We start from the raw sequence: 22335 nt of genomic DNA on the forward strand, positions 1-22335 counted from the left end.
GGTGAATGTGGACAGCCCACTTTCCTAGTAAATGTGTCCCGGCACATAGCTATTTTGGACACTCTGTTGAGTTTTATGCCTTCGTCAGCAAGAATCCTGTCATCTTTTACTTTATGGCAATAGACTTTTGATATCTCCCAGTCTGGATGCTTATTTTTATTTTTTGGAAAAAGACTTTTTAAAAGTCAGGTGAAAGAGGTTGCTGTTTCACAGCCCAGAGAGAAAGAAGTCACTAAGTGATTGCCTGTTATTTCCAATCATGTCTCCAACAGGCCGTCTGGTGATATGGTTAATTAGGATTCCTAATTGCATTTTTCATTTACCTCCAATAAGATGATTTGCAGAGAGTAAGAATAAATCAATTGTTAGCATAAGTGTTAGCATCTTATAATAGGAGCTTGTCTATTTAATTTTGGAGTGTTCATTTGAATACATGTTTTCATTTACAGTTAAGGGCATAGTTATTTTTATATCAATAAACTATCATTAAAATGGAATTGCTGAGTCTTAACCAAAATCGCTGGAATGCAGATGGGGATCCAGTTTAAACAAAGTGCTGGCGAGGTTTATTATATTAAACACTGTTAATGTGGCCATATATTATGAGATAACTGCTCACTCTAAACTAAATATACTTCTGAGGGCCTTAATTTTCAAGTGCTGCTTGTAGCCTTTATCCTTTATATTTCATTATTTGTATTTTGAAAACAGTAATTTTTATTAAAATTAAATTTTTAATGGTGACAGTTGGAATAAAAATATAAATAAAGAGAGGTCCAGGGATTTAGCTCAGTGGTTCTGCCACCTGCTTTGCAAGCACAAGGTCCCGAAAAAAAGGCACCAAAAAAATAAAATAAAATAAAATAAATATATATATAATGTTCCTCCACTTGTTCAAATCCTATTACTCTTATTCTCTTTAAATTAAAAAAATTTAATTGAAATACAGTGACACCTAAGTTCACAAACTTAATTCTTTCCACTATTCTGTTTGCAAACTGAAAGAACCAAATCAAATTGGACAAGAACCGAATCAAATTCAGTGGTTAGGTTTAGTGTTGACCTTATGGGGAAATTTGATTCAGTTCTCATCCAATTCGGTTTGCAACCTGAGACGTGGAAAGAATTAAGTTCGTGAACCCAGGTACCAATGCATGTTTTCACAAGCCTTTGGAAATATCAATGATAAACAACTCTCACTTTATTGAAATTCACAAAGATTAAATGTCCTTAAAGGTGATTGTTACAATTCATCCTTTAAAACATATATATAGATATAGATATAGATATAGATATAGATATAGATATAGATATGTGTGTGTCAGTAGTTTCACATCTTAGAAACCTATGTAAGCATGATTCATGATCTTAGTTCATACAAAAACATACCACAAACATGCACATACACATGTACACATAAATCTGATTAATACACTGGAACAATTTTAATATTATACAGAAAACCTGTAAAATGATGTTGGCACCACTCACACAGCATGTGAGACACCATCACCAGATGAGCTGGAGCAGACACCTTTTGAGAGCAGTCACACTGGCCATCCTAGAGGATGGAGAATCCTGTGGCAACATCTGGAAGACTACTCTGGCCTCACTCTGTGATTCGTCCTACTCCTTCCTGTTTCCCAGGTCTCCTCGTTGTCCTAGCAACTTCATTTCTGAAAGATATTTTTCTGGGTACAAACTAGATTGAAGGCTATTTTCATTCAGCACTTTAATGTTTTTCTTGCATTGTATGTAGACTTGTTGTTACCCTTGTAATATTTTTCTCTGCATTTAAGAGTTTATCTCTAATAGTTTGATGCTTTCACTAAATGCCTTGCCCTGGTTTACTTTGCATTTATTCTGGGATTTTATAGGTCTTCTGAAATCTATCTTTCACCAAATTTGAGAAATTCTTGAACATTGTTTTTTCAAATATGGCTTCTGACCTATTTGCTCTATTTTCTTGAATATATTGATGCTTAATTTACCTCAAAGTCTTCATCAGGTAACCTCAAAATCTGGATCACTTGTGTGTCTTTTTTGTTGTTGGGAGTTTGTTTGTTCATAACATACACCTAGTAATTTGTGATTGGCTTCCAGGCACCATGTATATAAAACTGTGGCCCCTAAATGATACTGTGCCTCTCTACAGCAGTTCCATCCTTGCCTCTAGTGGCCGATTCCCTCACCATAGTCAGGTGCTGCTGCATCAGGGCTCCACCTACTTCATGTTCTTGCTTAGTTTTCTTGTATTTTCAATTCATCCTGGTGTGTTTTGGGGTACCTACCTCTCCTGGTAGAATAGTGAATTCTGTATCTTACGAGCCAGATAGAAGTCTGTTTTGTGTCGAGAACTGTGAAATGCCTGAGATATTATTTTGTTTGCAATCCAATAAAGTAGCCTACCACAGTTGCCTAAATACTGGTAGAAAACCCGAGACTCCTGGGTCAGAGAAGAGCCCTGTTATATCTGAGGCTCATCAGCAGTTTGGGAGATCCACACCAGGCCATATTTGTATACGCAAAAGTTTCTGGGATTAGTTCTAAAAACCAAAACATTCTCACTGTACCCCTTCTGCGCCCATAAATTCTGGGGTCTAAGATGATCCTTTCTCACTGCTGGGGTTGTTACTCCCCCCTGCTCACAAAATTGAGCTGTATAGTTATTTTACTTATAACTTAATCTTTTAGCAAAATCCTTTCCTGATTACAACCATGTTACTCATGAAGGAAAGAATGAGAGGGACAAATGCATTTTTATAAAGTTGAACCTAAATTCTGAATCTTCTAGGGTCCTTTTTGGCTGGACTGCCACCCAGAAGGTGTACCAGACAGGCCAGCCTGAGCTGCCAGGAGGGGAACGAAACATGCAACAGGACCAGAAATGTGTAGTATGGGATCTGAATTTCCAAAAACAGGGCTATATAACCCCCTAACCTGTTCATCCTAATTACCACCTGGAGAACAGCTGAGGGACCTCTCAGTGCAGCAGCCACATCCCACAAACAAGCTACCTTACTAAGGCACTGTTGTGGAATAAACTGAGTGCCCCCCCTAAAAAAATTCATATGTTGGAAGCCTGAAGCCCCAGTGTAGTGGTGCTAGGAGGTACAGATTTTGGGAGTAAATTAGATTTATATCAGGTCATTAGAGTGAGGCTCTGTGATTAGTATCCTAATAAGAAGAGATAATGGAGTGATTTCTCCATCTCTCTCCCTCCCTCTCTCTCTCTCTCCCCATTGTGAGGACCTAGTGAGAAGGTGGCTGTCTATAAGCCAGGAAGAAAGCCCTTGCCAGGAACCAACTCTGCCAACACTTTGATCTGGGACTTCCAGCCTCCAGAACTGTGGGAAATAAACATCTGCTGTTTAAGCCACCTAGTCCATAGCAGCTATTGCTGTAGGCCCCAAGCTGCTTAAGACAGGTACTCATCAGGAGGAAGCAAGGGAGGCAGAGTCCATGTCTTAGTCCATCCAGCCTGCTATAACAAAATACCTTAGGCCCGGTAATTTATAAGCACAGAAATGTATTACTTACAGTTCTAGAAGTTAGAAAGTCCAAGATCAAAGTTCCCACAGATTCAGTGTTTAGTGAGGGCTCATTCCTCACTGGGGGGGTGCCTTCTGTGTGGGTTCCTATGGCAGAAGAGATAAAGAGGCTCTTCAAGCCTCCTACAGTGGCACTAATCTCATGCGTGAGGACAGAGCCCTTAGAACCTAATCACCTCCCAGATGGCCCATTTCCCATTACACTGCACTGAGGATTAAATTTCCGTGTAGGAATTTTAGACCATAGCAACCAGAAATCTTTTTGAGACTATTTTTTCAAAGGTCATCCCCAAAACTCAAGCATATCAGATACCTTTGGCTGATAGGGAACATGGAAACCCCACTGAAGATCTTCACTCTCAGCACATTCTTGAGGGTTGGATAAAAGACACACCGGTGCCAAGCTCAAGGTAGTCTGGGAAGACAAAAGCCACTTAGGTTAGTTTTGCGGGTTATAATACCATGTCCGGAGTTGACTGATCAGACCAGAACTGCAGCTGTGCTACCAGAAGAAGTATTGACAGTGTTGGGTCAGCACCAGTATCCCTGAGTCAGTCTGACAAGAGCAGTACCCTGAGCAGTGTGTCCTTCTCTACTGTAGGACCATGGGTCGACATGAGTGTGGCATGCCATGGCAGTGTGTGCATGGGAACGTGGACTCCCTTACTCTCCGCCCTCTGTGGTGGTGTGAATGTTGGCATGCATAGCCATGAGGAGTGCAGGCAGCAGTGGTGGTGGTCTGGGAGGCTTGATTTTAGTTGATATCATCAGAGGATAAGCAGCCACCCTGCACAATGACATGAGCGGCTCGGACATTTGGGTCAACAGCTGTGATTCTCTACCCCATTTTGTGGCCCCAAAAAGGGATATCTTTAATCAACCAGCCTGTAGTTTCCCAAGTGGCAGACCACATTGCTAGGTCATTGACAACAATCCAAGAATAAGTAAAAATATAACAAGCTTCATCAAAGGAGTTGGCCAGAACTATGAACACAGCCTTGAGTCCTGCCCAGTGAGTGGACTTTCAGGTCTGCTGAGCTGTGCTGGAACTCAAGAGCCACCTCAGTTCCGTGGACACTACCAGGTTTCAGCTGAGTGAGGAATCAGGGAACCAGGCCCCCTCATGTAGGGGATTCTGTGCACCAGGGTTCCACAGAGTCAGCATTCTACTTTGGGGAGCAGTGGGGGCGGGGGAGAAACTTTCCCCCCAGGGAGGTTTGTTAACCACTTTTTTATCTGATCTCAAAATGCTGCTGGGACCAAGCCAGCTGTATTTTTGGATATGCCATTTCCATTTGACAAGTGGTAAACCCATGAGTTTCTCTCATGAATAATCATGACAATAATTATAAACAAAATATTTAGCAAATCGAATCCATCTGTATATCACAACAAATTTGGATTTATCCCATGGATGCAAATTGGATTAATACCCAAAAAGAATCCATTAGTGGTCTCCTGCTTCCAAGGGCAATGAAGTAGCTAATGGCAAACTTGCCTGTCTTCCCATCTCAAAGAGAAAAAAAAGACGACTACAGAAATCACCTTTAGAATAGCAACTAAAAGATGCTGAGGCACTGAGAATTGATAAAGGTAGGAAATTAAAGATAGGAAAACTGGGACAAGAAAACCTGCAGCTATAGCTGCTTTTACCCTAGGGGTATTTGTAAATCTGATTGGAAGGAAAGATTTTGGCAAGATTTGGGGGACCTTATACATGTACCTGCTTTACCAATAAGAGGATTTCTGGGGCATTTTGCAACTTTGCTGAACACGGGATAAGCAGCTAAAAACTTGAGCAGAAAGCCTTGGAAAGTTGAGCAATTTGGGACCACTCTAGGGAGGGCCTACAGAGTACAAGCTCTTATATGAAGATAGAAATGCCATCATCTTTCTCCGTAGCAGAGACAGGTTAGTTGACTGTCCACCAAAAGAAAGAAAATGTCTCTCGAGGGAGCAGAGGTGGGGCAGGTGGACTTGCAGCCCATTAGACAATCTTGGGGTTACTAAGCTTGGAGTTCCTCAGCTGTAACACAAACCCACTAAGTACACACACCTGTCTCTGCTTGTACACAACCCCTGTGAGATTTAGGGGACAAGGGAACTGCCAACACTATGTTCGTTCTGTGAATAATTAAGTTCTTTGTCTCTGACCCAGGAATCTCATGTTTCCTTCCAGTGTCCATGAAACCATGGCAAGGTATTTATTTAAAGTGTACATGGTGATGTTTTCACATATATATTTTTTGTAAAGTGATTACAGTAATTAAGCTACCAGCATATCCTTCAACTAATGCAGGTACTATTTTTTGGTGTGTGGGAGCATTTCAGATCCACTCTCTTAGCGAATTTCCAGTACACAGTATGGTATTATTACCATGCTGTGTGTTAGATCTCCAGAACTTACTCATCCTCCATAACCAAAACTGTCTTCTAATTAGTTCATTCACATTTAATGAAAGTACTGATATATTTTTATTTAAGCCTATTACTTCGAGTTAAATCTAAAATACTATCTGGCTGTTAAGGTTGTGGTGTTGGTTTTTTCCTCTCTCGTACTCTTTCAAGTTTTTTAAGGGCGTTTGCCATTCTGTTTTCTGCTCTATTAGCTTGTTAGCTTTGGGGTGGTTACCCGAAACTTTACGAAATGCATCTTTGAGTTACTAAAATTTGCCTTAAGTAGGTCCTTTTACCACTTTCTGGCCAAAGTAAGGACCTTACCACTTAGGTCACGTCATGTGGATTCTCATAGTTTGGGTTATTGCTGTCGTTTGTTTTAATCTTGCATATAATTCAGTCCTCCCTAAGTCACTGCAGGTGTCACTCGAAGCAGTCAGTGTACATTTGCAGTCTCCTCACTTGCTTGCACCCAGAGATCACTTTCCTCCTGCCTTGAATGTTTTCACTGTGGATCTAATGATAATAATGATAATAAATTTTCTTTAAATTTATCTAAGATACAGAATTCTAGACTGTTAAATTTATTTATGCTTTTGTCAAGTTAAGGAAGGGCTGGGGCTTTAGCTCAGTGGTGCCGCCGCCTGCCTTGCAAACGCAAAGTCCTGAGTTCAGTCTCTGTACCAAAAAAAAAAATAGTTAAGGAAGTTCTTTTATATTCCTAGTTTTATGGGAGTTTTTAATCATGAATAAAAATTGAATTTTGTCAAATCCTTTTTTCCATTCATGTTATGATGATGTGCTTTTTTCTCCAGTAGTTTGTTAGTATGTTAGCATGGTGAATGTTAATTGATTGAATGTCAAATGGAGCCAGCCCTACATCTGTGTAACAGACCCCCCGCTTGGCTGTGGTATATCATCCTCTCTAATAGTGCGGAGTGCAATTTGTTGATGTTTGGCAGCATATTCATGAGCAGCATTAGGCTGTGCTTTCTGGTGCTTTCTTCATCTGGTCTCAGTGTCAGGGTAATGCTAGCTATTTTCTAGAGGAGACTGCATAGAATTGGTTTTGAGTGTAACTCCTTCTTTATCCTTTTTAGTGGCTGTTGTAGATAATATATACATATAGATATCAAAGTCTACTGGTGTTAAAATTTAACCATTTTTAGTGCAGCATGGAAACCTCACTTACCTTTTTGTTCCTTTATCCTCCACCCTTCATAATGTGATCGTCTAAATATTTGCCATGCATATATTGAAACATACAGATAGACAATATACTTGTTGCTTCTACAATCAGATATAAATTAGAAAACTCAACACAAGATGGAAAGCATGTTACTTTGCCCATATTTCCACTCTATTTCACATGAGAAAGGCTACAGCACTCAGCCTTGTCGCTGAGGTCTCTAGAAAATCTTCCACTAATATCTGCGATTACTCAGCAAACACTCCCTGTTGTCCTGGCTTTTCTGGGCTCTCTAAAGTGTACTCTGTTCCAGGTCGCCTGAACTGGTGGTCCACCGTGTGCACGAGCTGTAAACGGCTTCTTCCTCTGGCCACGACAGGGGATGGGAACTGCCTGCTACATGCGGCCTCACTGGGTAAGCTCTGCAGCACAGAGAGGCGGGCAGCAGGGCCCTGGGCCTGCCCAATACATAGTTCAACCAATGACATGGGTTAAATAGAGCCACCATGTCACTGTCATGTGGAAGAGCTCCCATGAGATGGAGCCAACTTTCCTGACCTTTCTGGCCAAGCACCTGGCTGGGTTGGTGGAAAGACAGAACACATGTGAGAAAAGACCTATTGTGACATAAGGAGGCCACCAGCAGGAGCGTGGGGATGAGAATTGGAGATTGTGACCTGAAGTAATCAAAGAGGACTTCCTGGAGGAGGCAGACTCTCTACTGAGACTTGAGAAACTTGAAAGAGTAGAAAAGAGGATATACCCAGCAGGAGACCCCACAGACGAGACAAATGGCAGGAATGGGCAGCGGCAGGATTGAGCTAGGTGAGGCTCTAGCAGGAAATCTGAGGAGCAGTGCATGCAGCTGGAGAGCTGTGGGGATGCCATATTGACAGTGGTCTACAGTGAGCTTGAACTGTTAAGAAGACAGGCGTAGGTACCACTTGGGTAAGTCTTGGGAGAATCAGCCCAATCAGAGTCTGCATCAGCAGCCTTCCCAGCAGAGATGTCACAACGGCTCACCAGCATGTGCCATGTTTGGCAATGCTGGGATAACTGAGGGTCATAGGGGATGTTCTGGAAGCTCAGTCTTCCCCTCTAGCCCCAGGCTTATATGCAAAAGGCCGAGAGTCTCTGTCCAGGGCACAGGACCCTCGGATGAGGATGAGGCGCCTGTTGATCAATCGCCTGCCCAGGTGAATGTGGTACCCAGAGCAAGGGCCAGACCCAGGCCTCCCTAGAGTGCAGTGAGGCTGCTCCACAGCAGGCAGACTGAGAAGAGACTGCAGAGGGCTCTGAGGGGGAAGCACAGGGGTCTGGGAAGGGCCCAGGGAGACTCGGAGGAGAAGGGAGATGGAGAGCAGAGGGGAGCTTCCTGGCCTCGAGGGCAGTGATGGGAAAGACAAAGGCATCCACTTCACCACTTCCTCACCATGACAAAACTAGTACATCCTGTTTTGGAGCATTAAAGGTATTCTCCACCCATCATGGGAAGAAAATCAAAATCCAAAATCCCATCACCTAACGCGGCCACTTTTAACATTTTGCTATATTGTCTTCCAGTCTTTTTTTTTTTAATTAATTTTATTGGTACATTTTAGGTGTACAATATAATGACATTCATCATTGGAAATTTGCACCTGTACATAATCTCTCTTGGTTCTTATTTTTCCCACTTCCCCTGCCCTCCCTTCAACCCCTCCAGTCCTCCCTATTTACAAAGATTTTGTTCCTTAGTTTTCCATTTTCTCATATTAATCCCATTCCCTTCTATCCTTTCCCCTAGCCCTCCCACTTCCTTCCCCTTTGCCCCTTTTCTTCCTGTTTCACATTACCTATTATACATTTAGTCCTTATTTACACTTTCAGTTTCTCACACTAGAGAAACTATTCGGTATTTACACGTGTGTGTCCAGTCTTTTGTGTGTGCTTCTGTATAATCTGCGTTTGCAATTTGGAATCCAACATTTTCCACTTAAGAATTTTAAATGGACTTTAATTCTTATTGACATACAATAATTGTGAGTATTTGTGGAGCGTAATCACCTTCAAGTTTTCTTGAGAATTTCCTATGCTGTTCCCCTCCAAAAACACAATTTTAGTAGTTGGGTCACATTTCTTCACAATACCTAATATTAGCTGTTCTACTATTATTGGATATATTTCACCTTGTCTTATATAAAATCTGGGGGGAAATATAAAAGAAGTCTCTCGTCTGTGTCAAACAGCTGCCTGCGGCACAGTCTCAGGCATGGAAACAGCTTTGTCCTCCAGAAGCTGCCCTGAGTAGAGCCGCGGTCCCCACCAGCACCGCAGGAGGGCACAAGGGCACGTGCTACAGTGGGGTCTGGGCCGCATTTTCCCATGAGCACTCCGGGCCTCCCCGCCTTCCCAGCAAGAGGAGGCCTCCTTGAGCCTTGCCTGTCTGCTGGAGAGGCTGTGTCATGACTGACCAGGCCTGCAGGGCCTCCTCTGTGAATCCCCCACACTGCAGTGGGCTCAGAAAGGCAGGTGGTCCTTTTATCCCGGTCCAGGTTGAGCACCCCTAATCTGAAAATCCAAAATGCTCCAATATCCAGAACTTTTTGAGCATCAATGTGATTCCACAAGTGGCAAATATCGCACAATGAAAGCTTGTTTCAGGTACAAAATATCGTGTAAATTACCTTCAAGCTACTTGTATGAGCTGTACAAAACATAAATGAATCTCACATTTAGACGTGGGTCCCATCCCCAAGATACCTCACTATGTGTATGCAAATATTCCAAAGTCCAAACAAATCCGAAATCTGACACATATTTGGTCCCAGTCATTCCAGGTAAGAGGTGCTCTGTTTGTCCCTTGTTTCCACATTGCGCTTGCATTGCCAGACTCCACAGGACCAGGATGGCCCCTAGCAGCCATGTGACAGGTGTCAGCAGTGCTGTCCAATACCTGCTGGCCAGAGCTGACAATGCCCCAGGGTTCCTGGACACGCAGAGAAATGATAGTGACCTGGGAGTCAGGACAGGGAGGCCCCGTGTGAGAGCGACCTGCACAAACAGCCGCACGACCAGAGGTTCCCAGAGGGCCCAGGCAGGCAGCTGAAACAGGTCTGAGGATAAACAAGGACCATGATAGCCATTTTCCTCCCTCTATCCTGCAGCGAGAGACAGGAGCCTGGCCTGCTAGAAAGCCTGCAGCTGTCTCTGGCTGCTGCACACCATGGATAGCAGCCAGCCTCACCTTTACAAACAGCAGTCGGCTTGGGTTACGCTCCTGAGGCTCCCAGTTCACTTGAAAGTTGCCTGTTTCCTCTGCCTCGCCCCCTCCATCCTGGCTCTCATCACCCTTCCCTCCTGCCTTCCCCAAGCCCACCACATGGACCCCCCCCTTGGCAGAGACGTCCATGGCCTTTCCTTCTGGCTGAAATGGCAACTCATCTCCCTCCCTCACCCATTCCACCCTTTGCCCTGATGTCTCCATGTCCATACACATCATAGCAATGCACCTGTCACTCCTTCCTCATCACCTGCTGCTTCTCTTTTGGACATTGCCACTGTACATTTCACACTAAATCCTCACTTCCCACTTTCCTACTGTGTATGTCCCATCAGATTTAAGAACTGCATGTGTCCTGGTCCCTGCCATGCATATTCTAAGCACTTTGAGTAAGGGGATGGGTGGATGGATGATGGATGGATGATGGATGGATGGATGATGGATAGATGGATGGATGGATGGATGATGGATGGATGGATGGATGATGGATGGAAGATGGATGATGATGGATGGATAGATGGATGGATGGATGGAAGATGGATGATGATGGATGGATGGAAGATGGATGGATGATGGATGGATGGATGATGGATGGATGGATGGAAGATGGATGATGATGGATGGATGGAAGATGGAGGGATGGATGGAAGATGGATGGATGATGATGGATGGATGGATGGAAGATGGAGGGATGGATGATGATGGATGGATGGATGGAAGATGGATGGATGGATGATGGATTGATGAAAGATGGATGATGATGGATGGAAGATGGATGGATGGATGGATGGAAGATGGATGATGAATGGATGGAAGATGGATGGATGGATGAGTGGATAATGGACTCTGCTATTCTTGCTCCTGGATCCAGGTCTGCACCTCTCTCCAACCTTCTCCCATCACTCGGGTTTCTTGACCAAACTGAGCAGCCTCAGCATGTACTCAGAGATAGTCAGTGTATCTTCATAGCCCCTCAACACCCAGCACTGGGGACACCTTCCCCCAGGAAGACAGGTGTGCCCTGCTGGCCCAGATGTATGCAGTTGTGTCCACTGAAGATTCTTGGAAGTTGAGATGCCCTGGGACTGTGGACATCAGGTCTGACAGACCCTGGGGGAGCCAGGATGTTACCGGCCATCCTGGCATGGAGCCCTAGTGATGACATGCCACCAACTTACCCCCAAAGGCAGTCTCCCACCCAGATGCCAAGACCTTGGATGTCACTCCAAGCAAGCCTGTGAGGTTGCGAGCCAGTAGTCACAGGTCCCAGAGAGAGTCAGCTCCACTTTTATCTCTATTATTTGGTTAAGAAGGATAGTCACTGCTTCACTCTCCTACCTAATGTGAAAGGAAGCTCTAGGAAAAAAGAAGAGGGGAGAATCTGTGAGCCTGTGATGAGAGCTGAACAGCCGAGTGCGCAGCGGTACCTTTGTGCGACACACAGCAGGTTGGCCCGGGAGGTCCCGCCCGCCCCGCCCGCCCCTTCCTCACGGCCTTTGCCTCTCTCCTCTGCCACCCCTGGGCTCCCCACTGCAGGAATGTGGGGTTTTCATGATCGAGACCTGGTTTTGCGGAAAGCTCTCTACACCATGATGAGGACAGGCGCCGAGCGGGAAGCCCTGAAGAGGAGGTGGAGGTGGCAGCAGACGCAGCAGAACAAGGAGGTTGGTACCTGCTGGCCTGGCTGGAGCCAGGGACCTACTCCAGGTGCAGCCTCAGGCCCTCTGGAGTGAAGAGTACGCCCGCAGGTGTAAGTGCATCTTGTGAGGTCGGGCAGACAGCCCCGGGGGTCAGTAAGGCCCCCAGACATTACAGCAGGACAGCCCGGTGGATGGTGGCTGCACACCCATTCACACCTCCCGCACTGGCACAATTAGGAAAGCCGCTTCCGGTGCAGCCCTCGGCCCCAGCACCTGTGTGCGAGCTCAATCCAGAGACTCCCAGGTGTGCCTAATGGCGGTGCACATTAGCACTCTGCTCTCCTAGGAGAACCTGCCTGCTTTCCGATTCAGGTTAGCCCCCCGCCTTTCGAAGTGTCCTGGGCAGCCCCCAGCCAGGCGCATGCGCGCAGCAGCACCCCGAAGAAACTTTCTGGGGGGCGGACCCCGTCATCTCTGGGAGACTGGGGCTTCTGAGGATTTACTGTCCAAGCAAAGCAGAGACCATTCAGAGCCACTGACGTGGCCACCCCGGGGGCTCACGGGCCCGGGACCAAGCCCCAGGGTCCAGCGAGGCTGCGCCTGGGAGGGGCGGGAGGCGGGGCAGGCTGCGCGGCCCGCACACCTCCTAACCCGGCCTGCCCTGCGCCAGTCAGGGCTGGTGTACACGGAGGAGGAGTGGGAGCGAGAGTGGACGGAACTGCTGAAGCTGGCCTCCAGTGAGCCGCGCACGCACTTCAGCAAGAACGGCGGCAGTGGCGGCGGGTAAGTGCTGCCCCTGAGCACCCCGAGGCTCGCTCGTGCTCTCGCCACCTGGGCCTCAGCAGCGTGAGGGGGAGGTACTGGTGCAGCATGGCCCTCGCAAGCCGTGACGGACAGAACTGCAGCTCCCCATCATTAGATGCTAAACAAGGGTGCATGGGAGGCTCTGGGGACAGCTGGACCTGCCAGCTCCATGAGGCACAAGCTCACACGAGCGCCTTCCTCCTAGGAGCAGGCCTCCCCCTGCAGAGCGGACAGCGGCAGGCAGGGGCTCCCCGCATACCCGGCCCCAGAAGTGGCCCTGGACGGTGGGTGGGCACTCCCTCCCGTGACCATTGCATGACCCCGCTCTGTAAGCTCCGGCCATGGCATTTGGGTTTTCTGCCTAACTAAACAGCGATTCAGTCTGTGGCTCCAGGCAGTCATGCTGAAAGCCAAAGACCGCTAAACGGGTCCAGCTTCTCCCAGATAGACTCCCTATTTCTGGCAGAAAGGCGTCCCACTGTCAGTGCACATTTAGGAAGAGCTCAGATGTTCCAGTGTGGGAATGAAGACCTGGTCAGACAGGGTAGCCGCAGGACCTTTGTCCAGGGCCTTTCAAAGGGCACGTGCTTCCATTTCCATTGTTTTGGACCTGAAGGCAAAGTTTTGCCCCAGAAAAGGTCTTAGCCAAACACAGGAAACTGTGACTGCTAACACTGCAGACCCTCAGAGTAACAGAGGCTCCGCAGCTCCTGGCCACCCTCAGGCTCACAGGGCCCAAAGCGGCCATCTGGGTTCTCACTAACCCCGGATGGGCCTAGCGCCTTCTGGGTCCAGCCTCTCCCAAGGCCCAGAGCTAGAGGTCAGGCTGCAGCAGGGACCATAGCAGCCTCAGCAGGCGAGACTGAGCCAAGAGGAGCCCCTGCACCTCAGAAACCTGCAAGTGCAAGCCCCAGACTCCGACAGGGCTGCTTTGTTGCTTTGTTTTTATGATGTTCATGTTAGCATCGATGCTCCACCGTATTGCGGAACAAGCACCTTTGAGTGTTTGGAGACAGGCATTTGGTTCCTGAAAACTCAGCTCTTTTTTTTTTCCATGCCTCCCGAGTCCTGCCTTAATGGGTCTCCAATGGTCCTCAGCATCGTTTTCACTGTTGCCTCTCCTGCACCTGGTAGATGCTGGAGGATTTGATCCAGTCTGGGTGTCTTTTCCAGGGTGTGGAAGGTGGGCAAAGGTGTGGAAAGACAGCAGCAGTGATGAGGAGGAGGAGGAGGAGGATTCTGTCCATTTTCCATTGCTATAACAAAATATCTGGGGCTGGGTACTTATGAAGAAAAGTGGTTTAGTTAGCTCATAGCTTTGAAGGCTGTACATTCCAACAGCATGGCACTGGCTCTGGTGAGGACCACACTGGCTGCACCCCATCAAAGCCAACGATGCCATGCAGCAGTGGATGCAGGGAGGAGCCAGCTCATGGAAACAGAGGAGGCCAGGGTACAGGGAGGAGCCAGATGCATTCACCTCATTACAGCCCTCTGAAGAGAACCAACTTGGGTCCCACAAAAGCCACCTTCATCCCTGTGGAGGGCGGTGTCCCCAGTGAGTCACAGCCCTCCTGCTAGGCCCAGCATCTTAAAGATTCCACCACTGCCCACAATGCCACATGAAGACCAAGCTCCCAACACAGGAACCCTTGGGGATCCACTCGATCCCCAGGCCACAGCAGTATATAGTCAGCACGGGCCACCCCTGCTGAGCACCTCATCTGGCAGGGGCTTAGACCACGGTGCCGTGGCTGATTAGTCCCATCCAGCTTCTGAGGCCACAGCTTCAGCCTCGCTGCCTGCTTCCAGGACCTGAGGGGGATCAGATGGAAGTGGGAGAGGAGAGGCGTCAGGGGTTCATCTCTGTCTCCCGCCATAGGCAGAGCAGGACAGCGGCAGGGAGGGCCTGCTCAGTGATGAACAGAAGCTCTTGTTCTCTTTTGCTCTTTCTTTTTCTCCCACCCTTAATCCCTGAGAAACACCTTGGTTTCCTTTTCGCAGATTGGACAGCTGAGCCACACAGAGAGGTGTCGCCCTGCGGTGCACGCAGCCCTGTCCTGAATCCCTGCCTCACTAAGCTGTCGTAACATTGTATTATGTCACCTGACTCAGGCCACAGCATCTGCACATGGCAGGCCAATCGAATGGCTCATTTTGATTCTATTCCAAACCCTAGCTCAGTATGGGCACATAGAGCCAGGGCCAGCAGGCGTTGAGCTGAGCCCTTTCACACACACGCACACACGCAGACACACACACACTGGAGAAACGCTCCTGCCCAAGCCTGGGACATCAGCCAGACCGACCCACGGAGCAGCTGGGCCAAAAGCCAGGCACAGCGGGACACATGCTCCCCCTCTTCCTGCACAGCTTCTCTCTGGGAGCCAGAGGAGGAAGCCTGGCTCTCTGCGAGGCCCAGGGCTCCCTAGTGATCAGGAAGGGGCAGTGTGGCTGGATGGGAATTAGAGATGTCATCCACTGAGCACATATTGTGTGTCAAGCGTGTGAAATTGTCCTCATCATCCCCAAGTACAGATAAGGCAGCTGAGATTGAAAGGCTTGGCGTATATATTCATCAGAGTTCCTCAGAGAAACAGGGAAAATGTACATAGATATCCTACTGTGGATGTGTATATATATGCACATATGTCTGTGTATCCACTGTTATCGACATGTGTATACACACACTTGCATATGTACATGTGTATACACATGATTGCGGAGTCAGAGAAGTAACAAGACCTGCGATCTGCAGGAGGCAGACCTGGTAGCACTGCTAGCAGAGTCCGAAGGCCTGAGCCCTGGAAAGCTGATGGTGCAGATTCCAGCCTAAGCCCAAAGGCCTGAGAAGCAGAACAGAGGGCAGGGATCTTCATCCCAGCTTAATGGCCAGGCAAGGAGCGAATTCAGCCTACCCCTGCCTTTTGGTCCTGTTCTGACCACCCCCACTGGGAGGGCGGTCTGCTTCCCCACACCCGCCAGAGCAAATGCCATTCTCTTCCGGAAACACCTGCACAGGCATGCTGGAAATACTGCGTCACTGAAGTTGACGCACAAAGTTCAGCCTCACAGGTTAACTCTGTGTTCCACAGCCCACGAGAGACAGCTGGAATCCAAACCTAGCGCTGACCTAAGTTGGAAATTCACACTCTTGGAAAATGCAAAGCAAGTAGAAAGAGCAAGAATCAACAACTTATCTTGAGGGTTGTGGTGAAAATAATAATTTTTGCTCTCTAAGCTTTTAAAGAACAGCTTGTTTCTCTGATGAGACAGCGATCATGGAAACTGAGCGGCCAGTGGCACCCAGAGGAAGTAGGTACGTAGAGGAAGTAGGCTCACAGAGGAAAAGCGAGTAGAGAGAGGAAAGGGCCTTTTCGAGGATGCAGGCAGCCCCAGGCCATCTTCCATTCCAACTCCCTGCTTCTCGGGCCTCTTTGTGTTGAGATTCTGTAATTTCACTGGCAGCATGTTTGCCACATTGCTGACCTTTTCCAGAAATATCTAGACCCCTAATGCTTCCGTGATGCACCAACTCAGAGACATAAATGTAAGCCTTCTAGGAAAAGCGAGTGTCACTCCATGCCTAGAAAACCCCTCACACCACTGAGTGGCTCTCCTGGGCCCTGAGTGGCCGTGCGTAGAAAAGGAGGCCTTCCTGCACATGTCCTAAAGAAGCCGCCTTTTATCACTATGCTTATGAGTAAGTGCAGTTTCTTACTTGATCCTCATTAGCTCTCCTATCAGGCTCCCTAGACCTCCATCCATGTGTACACATGTGTGCACATACAGACACACCCAGCAAGTATGAGCAGATAATCAATAAATACTTGTCAGCCAGGCATGGTGGTGCAAGCCTATAATCCCAGCACTCAGGAGGCTGAGGCAGGAGGGTCACTGCAAGTCTGAGGCCACCCTTCCTCAAAACACCCCCCAAAAAAATCAATAAATATTTGTCACATAAATGACCTCAGATTATTGGTTCTGAGCCACGTGAGGAGTCCTCACCCCCAGGCCCTACTGGTCACCGCTGGAAGCTCCAAACCCCATGTCCCTTCAGGGTGTCCAGAGGCCCACAGTCCTGTCCTCACTTCCGGGTTGTAGCTCTTTGCAGGGCCCCGCTAGCCTGCACTGTGCCTTTCCAGCGTTTGTTGAAAGTCTGCCTCTCTGGCAGATGCAGTCCTTGGCCAGACACAGAGGCCCCCGTCTGGGTTGGCTGGGGAATGGTGACACCCCTTGAATGCTGCCAGTGAGCTTTGTGCATGAGCACGACTGTGTAGCTGTGAAGAGGTGAGGGGCATCCCCGCATGCTGCACCGGAGAGGTCTTGAGGATGCGCCAGAGAGGATGCACCAGGTCAGGATGGCAAGGAAGGCGCCGGACCTTCCTCAGGGGTGGAGGTGGGGTGTAGGGTATACCTCCCGCCCGTAGGCACTCATTTATGCACATACACATGCATTTAAATTTTAAATGTACCTCCAAAACCAATAAATATGTCCCTGTCCTGCAGTGACTGCAATTTATTATGCAAACTGGTTCATTTGGGAAGGGAAAGTGGGGACTGTCCACTCAGGGTGTGTGCCGCAGAACTTTGTCGAGCAAAGCAGCAGGCGTGGCTACCTCACCTGGAGAGGAGAGACATAGGTGCTGACCTGAGCTCCCTCGGAGTGGCTCAGTGTGGCCCTTTGGTGAGATCTGCCACTCCTCCTCCCCAGGCAGCTTCCTAGCCAGTGACATGGGCTCTCGCTGGGTGCGGTCTCTAAGAGTTGTGGCCACCTCCAAATCTGCGCCCTGCCACTGCTGCCTGGGACCTGGGATACCTTCCAGGCCTTACCTCACTGCATTTGCTTCTCAGTCCTGCCAGAGGCATCCCCACCCCTGCCTCTGCCCGGGCCCCTGTGGCCATCTTCCTCAGGGCATCTTTATTGTGTGGACATCAAGCATCCTATTCTCAGGAATCCCCTCCTCGGGTACACACGGAAAAAGAGGAGGCAGATGCCCTGGAGAATGCAGCACACACAGCACAAACCAGGTTGGGAAGTTCTTAGGCTGTGTGCGTCTTTGAGGATGACATCGCTATATTGGGTGTTAGTTTCCTTTGCAGTGAACACAAATTATTAAGCATTTCAGAATTTTTTGTGTCTTTTCTCAGAGGCCAGATTCTATTCACAGTCTCGGGGTTGATTGTTGATAAATAAGCTCACAGGAAGAAAATTGATGCTGCAAAGCTACAAGTGGGAGTAAATGTTCAGGGTTGGTTTTGCTGGAGCAGATTCCGACCGATGGGCTCTAGTAGCAGTAACACATCTGTAGGTCACAGTGCCAAAGTCGAGTCCCAAACGTGATCCTCATTGGCCCTCTGAGAGACCTGAGGAGTTGCTCGTGTTCTCTGGCTGCATTCAGTGCCAAGACCCTCAGCAGCACTGAGACATGATCAGGCACAAAACCAGGGTGAGTGCAGAGCTGGGAATCTCCTTAAACTCTGCGACAAGGAGCTGCATACAAGTAGGGAGCGGTATAATGACACTCAGACTGCCCCAGGCTGGATCTGAGACCCTCTCTGCCACCTCCTGGGTCACTGAGAAGGTTCTCTGTTATTCAGATGGCTCCCACACTCAACAGCTTCTGACCTTGTCCAGCCATGAGACTGCATGCCATGCATGGCCCAACTTCATGCTCTGGCCCTGGTGTAGAATGGATTGATTGATACATGGACAGACAAGTGGGGTGTGGATGGATTTATGGATAAGTGAATGGATGGATGGATGGATGGATGATATAACCTGAGGGCAGTACCTGAGGGCATCTGCAGTGCCTTTCACGGGATTGGCACATAGAAAGTACTCAGTAAATGTTTTCAGTTTGAAACATAATGGCCATGCTTTAGATTTTGTGTAAGAAGAATGTCGTGCAAGCCTGTTGCTGCCTAATATTTACCCCTTGTCCTTCTGCATTACTCAGATGCTGGTGTGTCCCATCATGGCATGAAGCCGTTTCACCATGGCCATCCTCCTTTCCAGCATTAATACCTGACTCAAACAGCTCATCCCTTCCCCCTGCTGACCTCTCCATTCACGTAATTAGAGAAGGATCAGCGCTCCCATTTCTCTCTGCATTTTTCTCCCACGTGTGCCAGTTGTGATGCTATGTTCTCTCTTCTTTGTGTTGCTTGTTACTTATTCTCCCATCCACTTGCCTGGCACTCAGTAAGCGCCTACTGTGTGGCAGGGATGAATGAGCAACCTCTGGAGGCTCTTGGCCCCAAACACTTGCATGCGTGGCTCTCAGTGTGGCTGGGAGGATAATCACCAGAAGTGTTGAGGATGCACCCTGAGCACTGTGCTTAGACTTGGCATAAGTATACATACCGGAGATGCTCAAGTCACTGACATAAAATGGTGAAATATTTGCATGGAACCTGTTAACGTAATCTGGGACCCTTTACATCAGCTCTAGATGACTTATAATACCAAATACAGTGTGCATGCTGTGTAAATAGTCTGTACTATATTGTCTAGTGAATGACGGCAAGGAAAAAGAGCATACAATTTTTTAAAATATTTCTGTTCTGTAGTTGGTTGAATCTGCCAATGCAGAACCTAAGACATGAAGGGATGACTATATATTTAAATCAATACATATTCAAAACATTTCTCTTCTATGTCCCTTCCCTCCCTCAAAACTTTTACGAGCCATTACATAGGGCTGGGTGTAGGAGCGCATGCCTGTAATCCTAGCACTCAGGAGGCTGAGGCAGGAGGATCGCAGTGAGTTCAAGGCCAGCCTGGGCTACATAGTGAGACCCTGTCTCAATAAAAAGGGGGAGGGGGCCGGGGATTTAACTCAGTGGTTTCAACGCCTGCTGCACAAGCGCAAGGACCTGAGTTCGATCCCCGGTACCAAAGAAAAAAAGAAAAAATCCACTGGGTAGGGCAATGCAGGGTGGGCATCTACAGTGGATGGGGAATGGGAAAATACATAGGACCAAAGTTAGATGACAACCTAAACAGAGTGAAGAGGGGGTAGCAGAGATGGGAGATGGCTTACATGCAGGAAGACTGATCCAATAAGCAAAAAATGATTAATAGAAATGAAGTTTCTTACTGTTGGAGAAGTTATAAGTAGAATAAACTTTATGGGGTTAGACTAAAATTAAAGGTATTGGTGTACCCAAGGTTTTGTATAAATTTTACAACTGATGTTGATTGGTGTGTGTGTGAGAGAGAGAAACAAAGACAGAGAGAGAGAGAAATATGTCTGGGTATGTATATGTATGAACTTGGACCATCTCATGCCAGAAGCAAGAAAAGTACTTTAAAAAATGAAAGGAGGATATCATAAGGACACAGACCAAGCTGAAGCAAGCCACACTGACTGAACAACGAGTATTTGAACATTGGAATATCACAAATGCATTGTAGCCCTTTGAATAGAGCAGAAAACAAATTTACAGTAATGCCAATAGATATGTAAAGATTTGGGGAGGAAGGGAGCACAGTATCTGCGTATGTTCAGAGTTCATCCCCACAAACTGCTTGTTATACAGAGGGGAAATGAGCAGTTTTGCAGGGGTAAGGCCTGGCAGATGGCCCTGACACGTGAGCAGGTCACCATCCTCTGGGATGGGAAGACATGCAGTCCACACACGATAGCCCAGCCGATAGGGTGCCCCAGCAGAACCCAAACTAATCTACTCTAAGGAAACAGAGAAGCCCAGATAAGGGGCATTCTACAGAATTCCTGGAGTATAATCCTCAAGGTTGTGAAAGTCAAAGAAACCCTAAGACATGCTCCAGGCTGAGGGAGACTAAAGAAATACCCCAGCTAGGATGATCTCCTGACCCTACGCTAAAAGCTTCATCCTGAAAGGCATACACAGTGTGTGGGGCCCAGCAGGCAGACGCACCCATATTAATGCCTGGCTTTGATGGTTATATGTTCTGGCCGGGTAGAAGAATGTCCTGTTCATAGATAATATCCTAAACTCTCTGAACCTCTCTCATAGCAACAGACAATGATTGGAGAGTTATTTCCAGATTATTGTGATGCTATTCCAAATATTTGTGCCATTGTTTGGTGAGTTTTTGTGTGCTGCAAAGTTTTTTGAACTATTAAAGTAAGTTGAATAACAAAAAGTCAGAATAGACAAGAAAAATATAGGTAACACTGAAACTTCCCAGGTGACAGTAATGCATTTCCTCAGATTTAAAGCCTTTGTCTAGCAGTAACCGAGCACCAAGCTGGGCACTGTGCACATGGAGCTGCTTCCCCAGGGCACACCAGGCCCTGGAGCTGTCCACAGGTGTCCACGGGACTGGTTCCAGGACCCCAGTGAATACCCAAATCCAAGATGCTCACATCCTGATGATAAAATGGTGTGCATCTCCTCCCATTCACTTCAGGTCATCTCTGAAATACTTGTAATACCTAGAACTAGTTATGGCTACACATCATTTCATCCACACAACTCAGGGTAGTGCTTAGAGCACAGCAAATTCAAGTTCTCCTTTTTTGGAATTTACTAGAATTTTTAAAGTATATTTTCAACCCTTGGGTGAGGAGCCGGTGGATACAGAGAGCTGACTATCTTCAGGAAGTCTGCATTTGCAGACTCGGGCCCCATCAGCTCCAGTCCTCAAAGACCTTCCTCTGTGAACGCTGGGCATCCCAAGGATGCTCAGGGACAAACCCCAGAGCCACCTGGGCTCTAGCTGGGCACTGCTGTCCCGGGTGGCATGGAGGGAGCCGCTGAGACCCCATCACCCAGGGAGCTCTGCTGTCCCCTCCAGATGCTCTCCCCTTTGGGGGTGGTCCTGTTGTTGAGGGACACCAAGGTCACAGTCTTGTGCCCAGTGTCTTAGAGTTTGAGGGAGAGCGGTTCTTGGAACCTGCTCTTTCCCTGAGTGTCAGGCAAGTCCAGGGCCAGAGCTAGGAGAAGTCAGAAGCCACTTCCTCCCTCCACTCTCAGGCAGGAAGTCCAGGCCACCTGCTGAGTGACCTCTCCCATCCAGTATTTCCTAGCAGGCTTCTCAGATCTTGGCAGTAATGGGGCCACCAGCCTAGGGTCAGATGTTCTCAGGCACCATGAGGCCCTGCAGGCCAAGGCTCCAGCCCAAGCTACATGTGTGCAAATGAACAGAAGGGGAGGCTCCAGCTCCCAGTGCAGCCCTGTTAAACATCCCAGAGAGCCATTCCCCTCGTGGCTGCCTCGGGCTCTGGTGAGCTACTCCGTCTGCGGCGCTGCCCTGGCTTCCTCAGCTGCCCTCCCTGGAAGATTTTCTCTGGCTCTTCTCCTGAGAATGCCCAACCCAGGCCGCAGGCACGGAGAGGGGATGTGTGTGTTTGCTGTTGGCAATGGAGCGGGAGGTGACCTCAGTGGCCTGGCTGCCCAGGACCATGGAGACAATGCAGCACAGGAGGAAGCCCTCTCCTGTCCTCCACTCTCCCAGCACAGTCCAGTCCAGTGACCGGCTGACGCACTTTCGTTCCCTAG

The 22335-nt window shown here is 47.9% G+C and overlaps 1 protein-coding gene across 8 annotated transcripts in view; it reads left to right on the plus strand.

Annotated features, from left to right (window-relative positions):
- The window catches only part of Otud7a (OTU deubiquitinase 7A), a 317930-nt gene that overhangs the window by 265550 nt on the left and 30045 nt on the right, over positions 1 to 22335 (plus strand). For 7 of the 8 annotated variants that reach the window (XM_087188263.1, XM_087188261.1, XM_087188260.1 and 4 more), the window contains 3 exons: positions 7451 to 7552; positions 11936 to 12063; positions 12710 to 12822. In XM_087188263.1, the coding sequence (XP_087044389.1) occupies positions 7451 to 7552; positions 11936 to 12063; positions 12710 to 12822 (343 nt within the window). The remainder of the gene's footprint in view (positions 1 to 7450; positions 7553 to 11935; positions 12064 to 12709; positions 12823 to 22335) is intronic. The other variant, XM_087188259.1, reaches the window with a different exon arrangement.

Source organism: Heterocephalus glaber, unplaced genomic scaffold, assembly GCF_053883595.1.
Source record: "Heterocephalus glaber isolate CG9 unplaced genomic scaffold, H.glaber_assembly_v1.0 deba00001531, whole genome shotgun sequence".
NCBI classification, from domain to species: Eukaryota; Metazoa; Chordata; class Mammalia; order Rodentia; family Bathyergidae; genus Heterocephalus; species Heterocephalus glaber.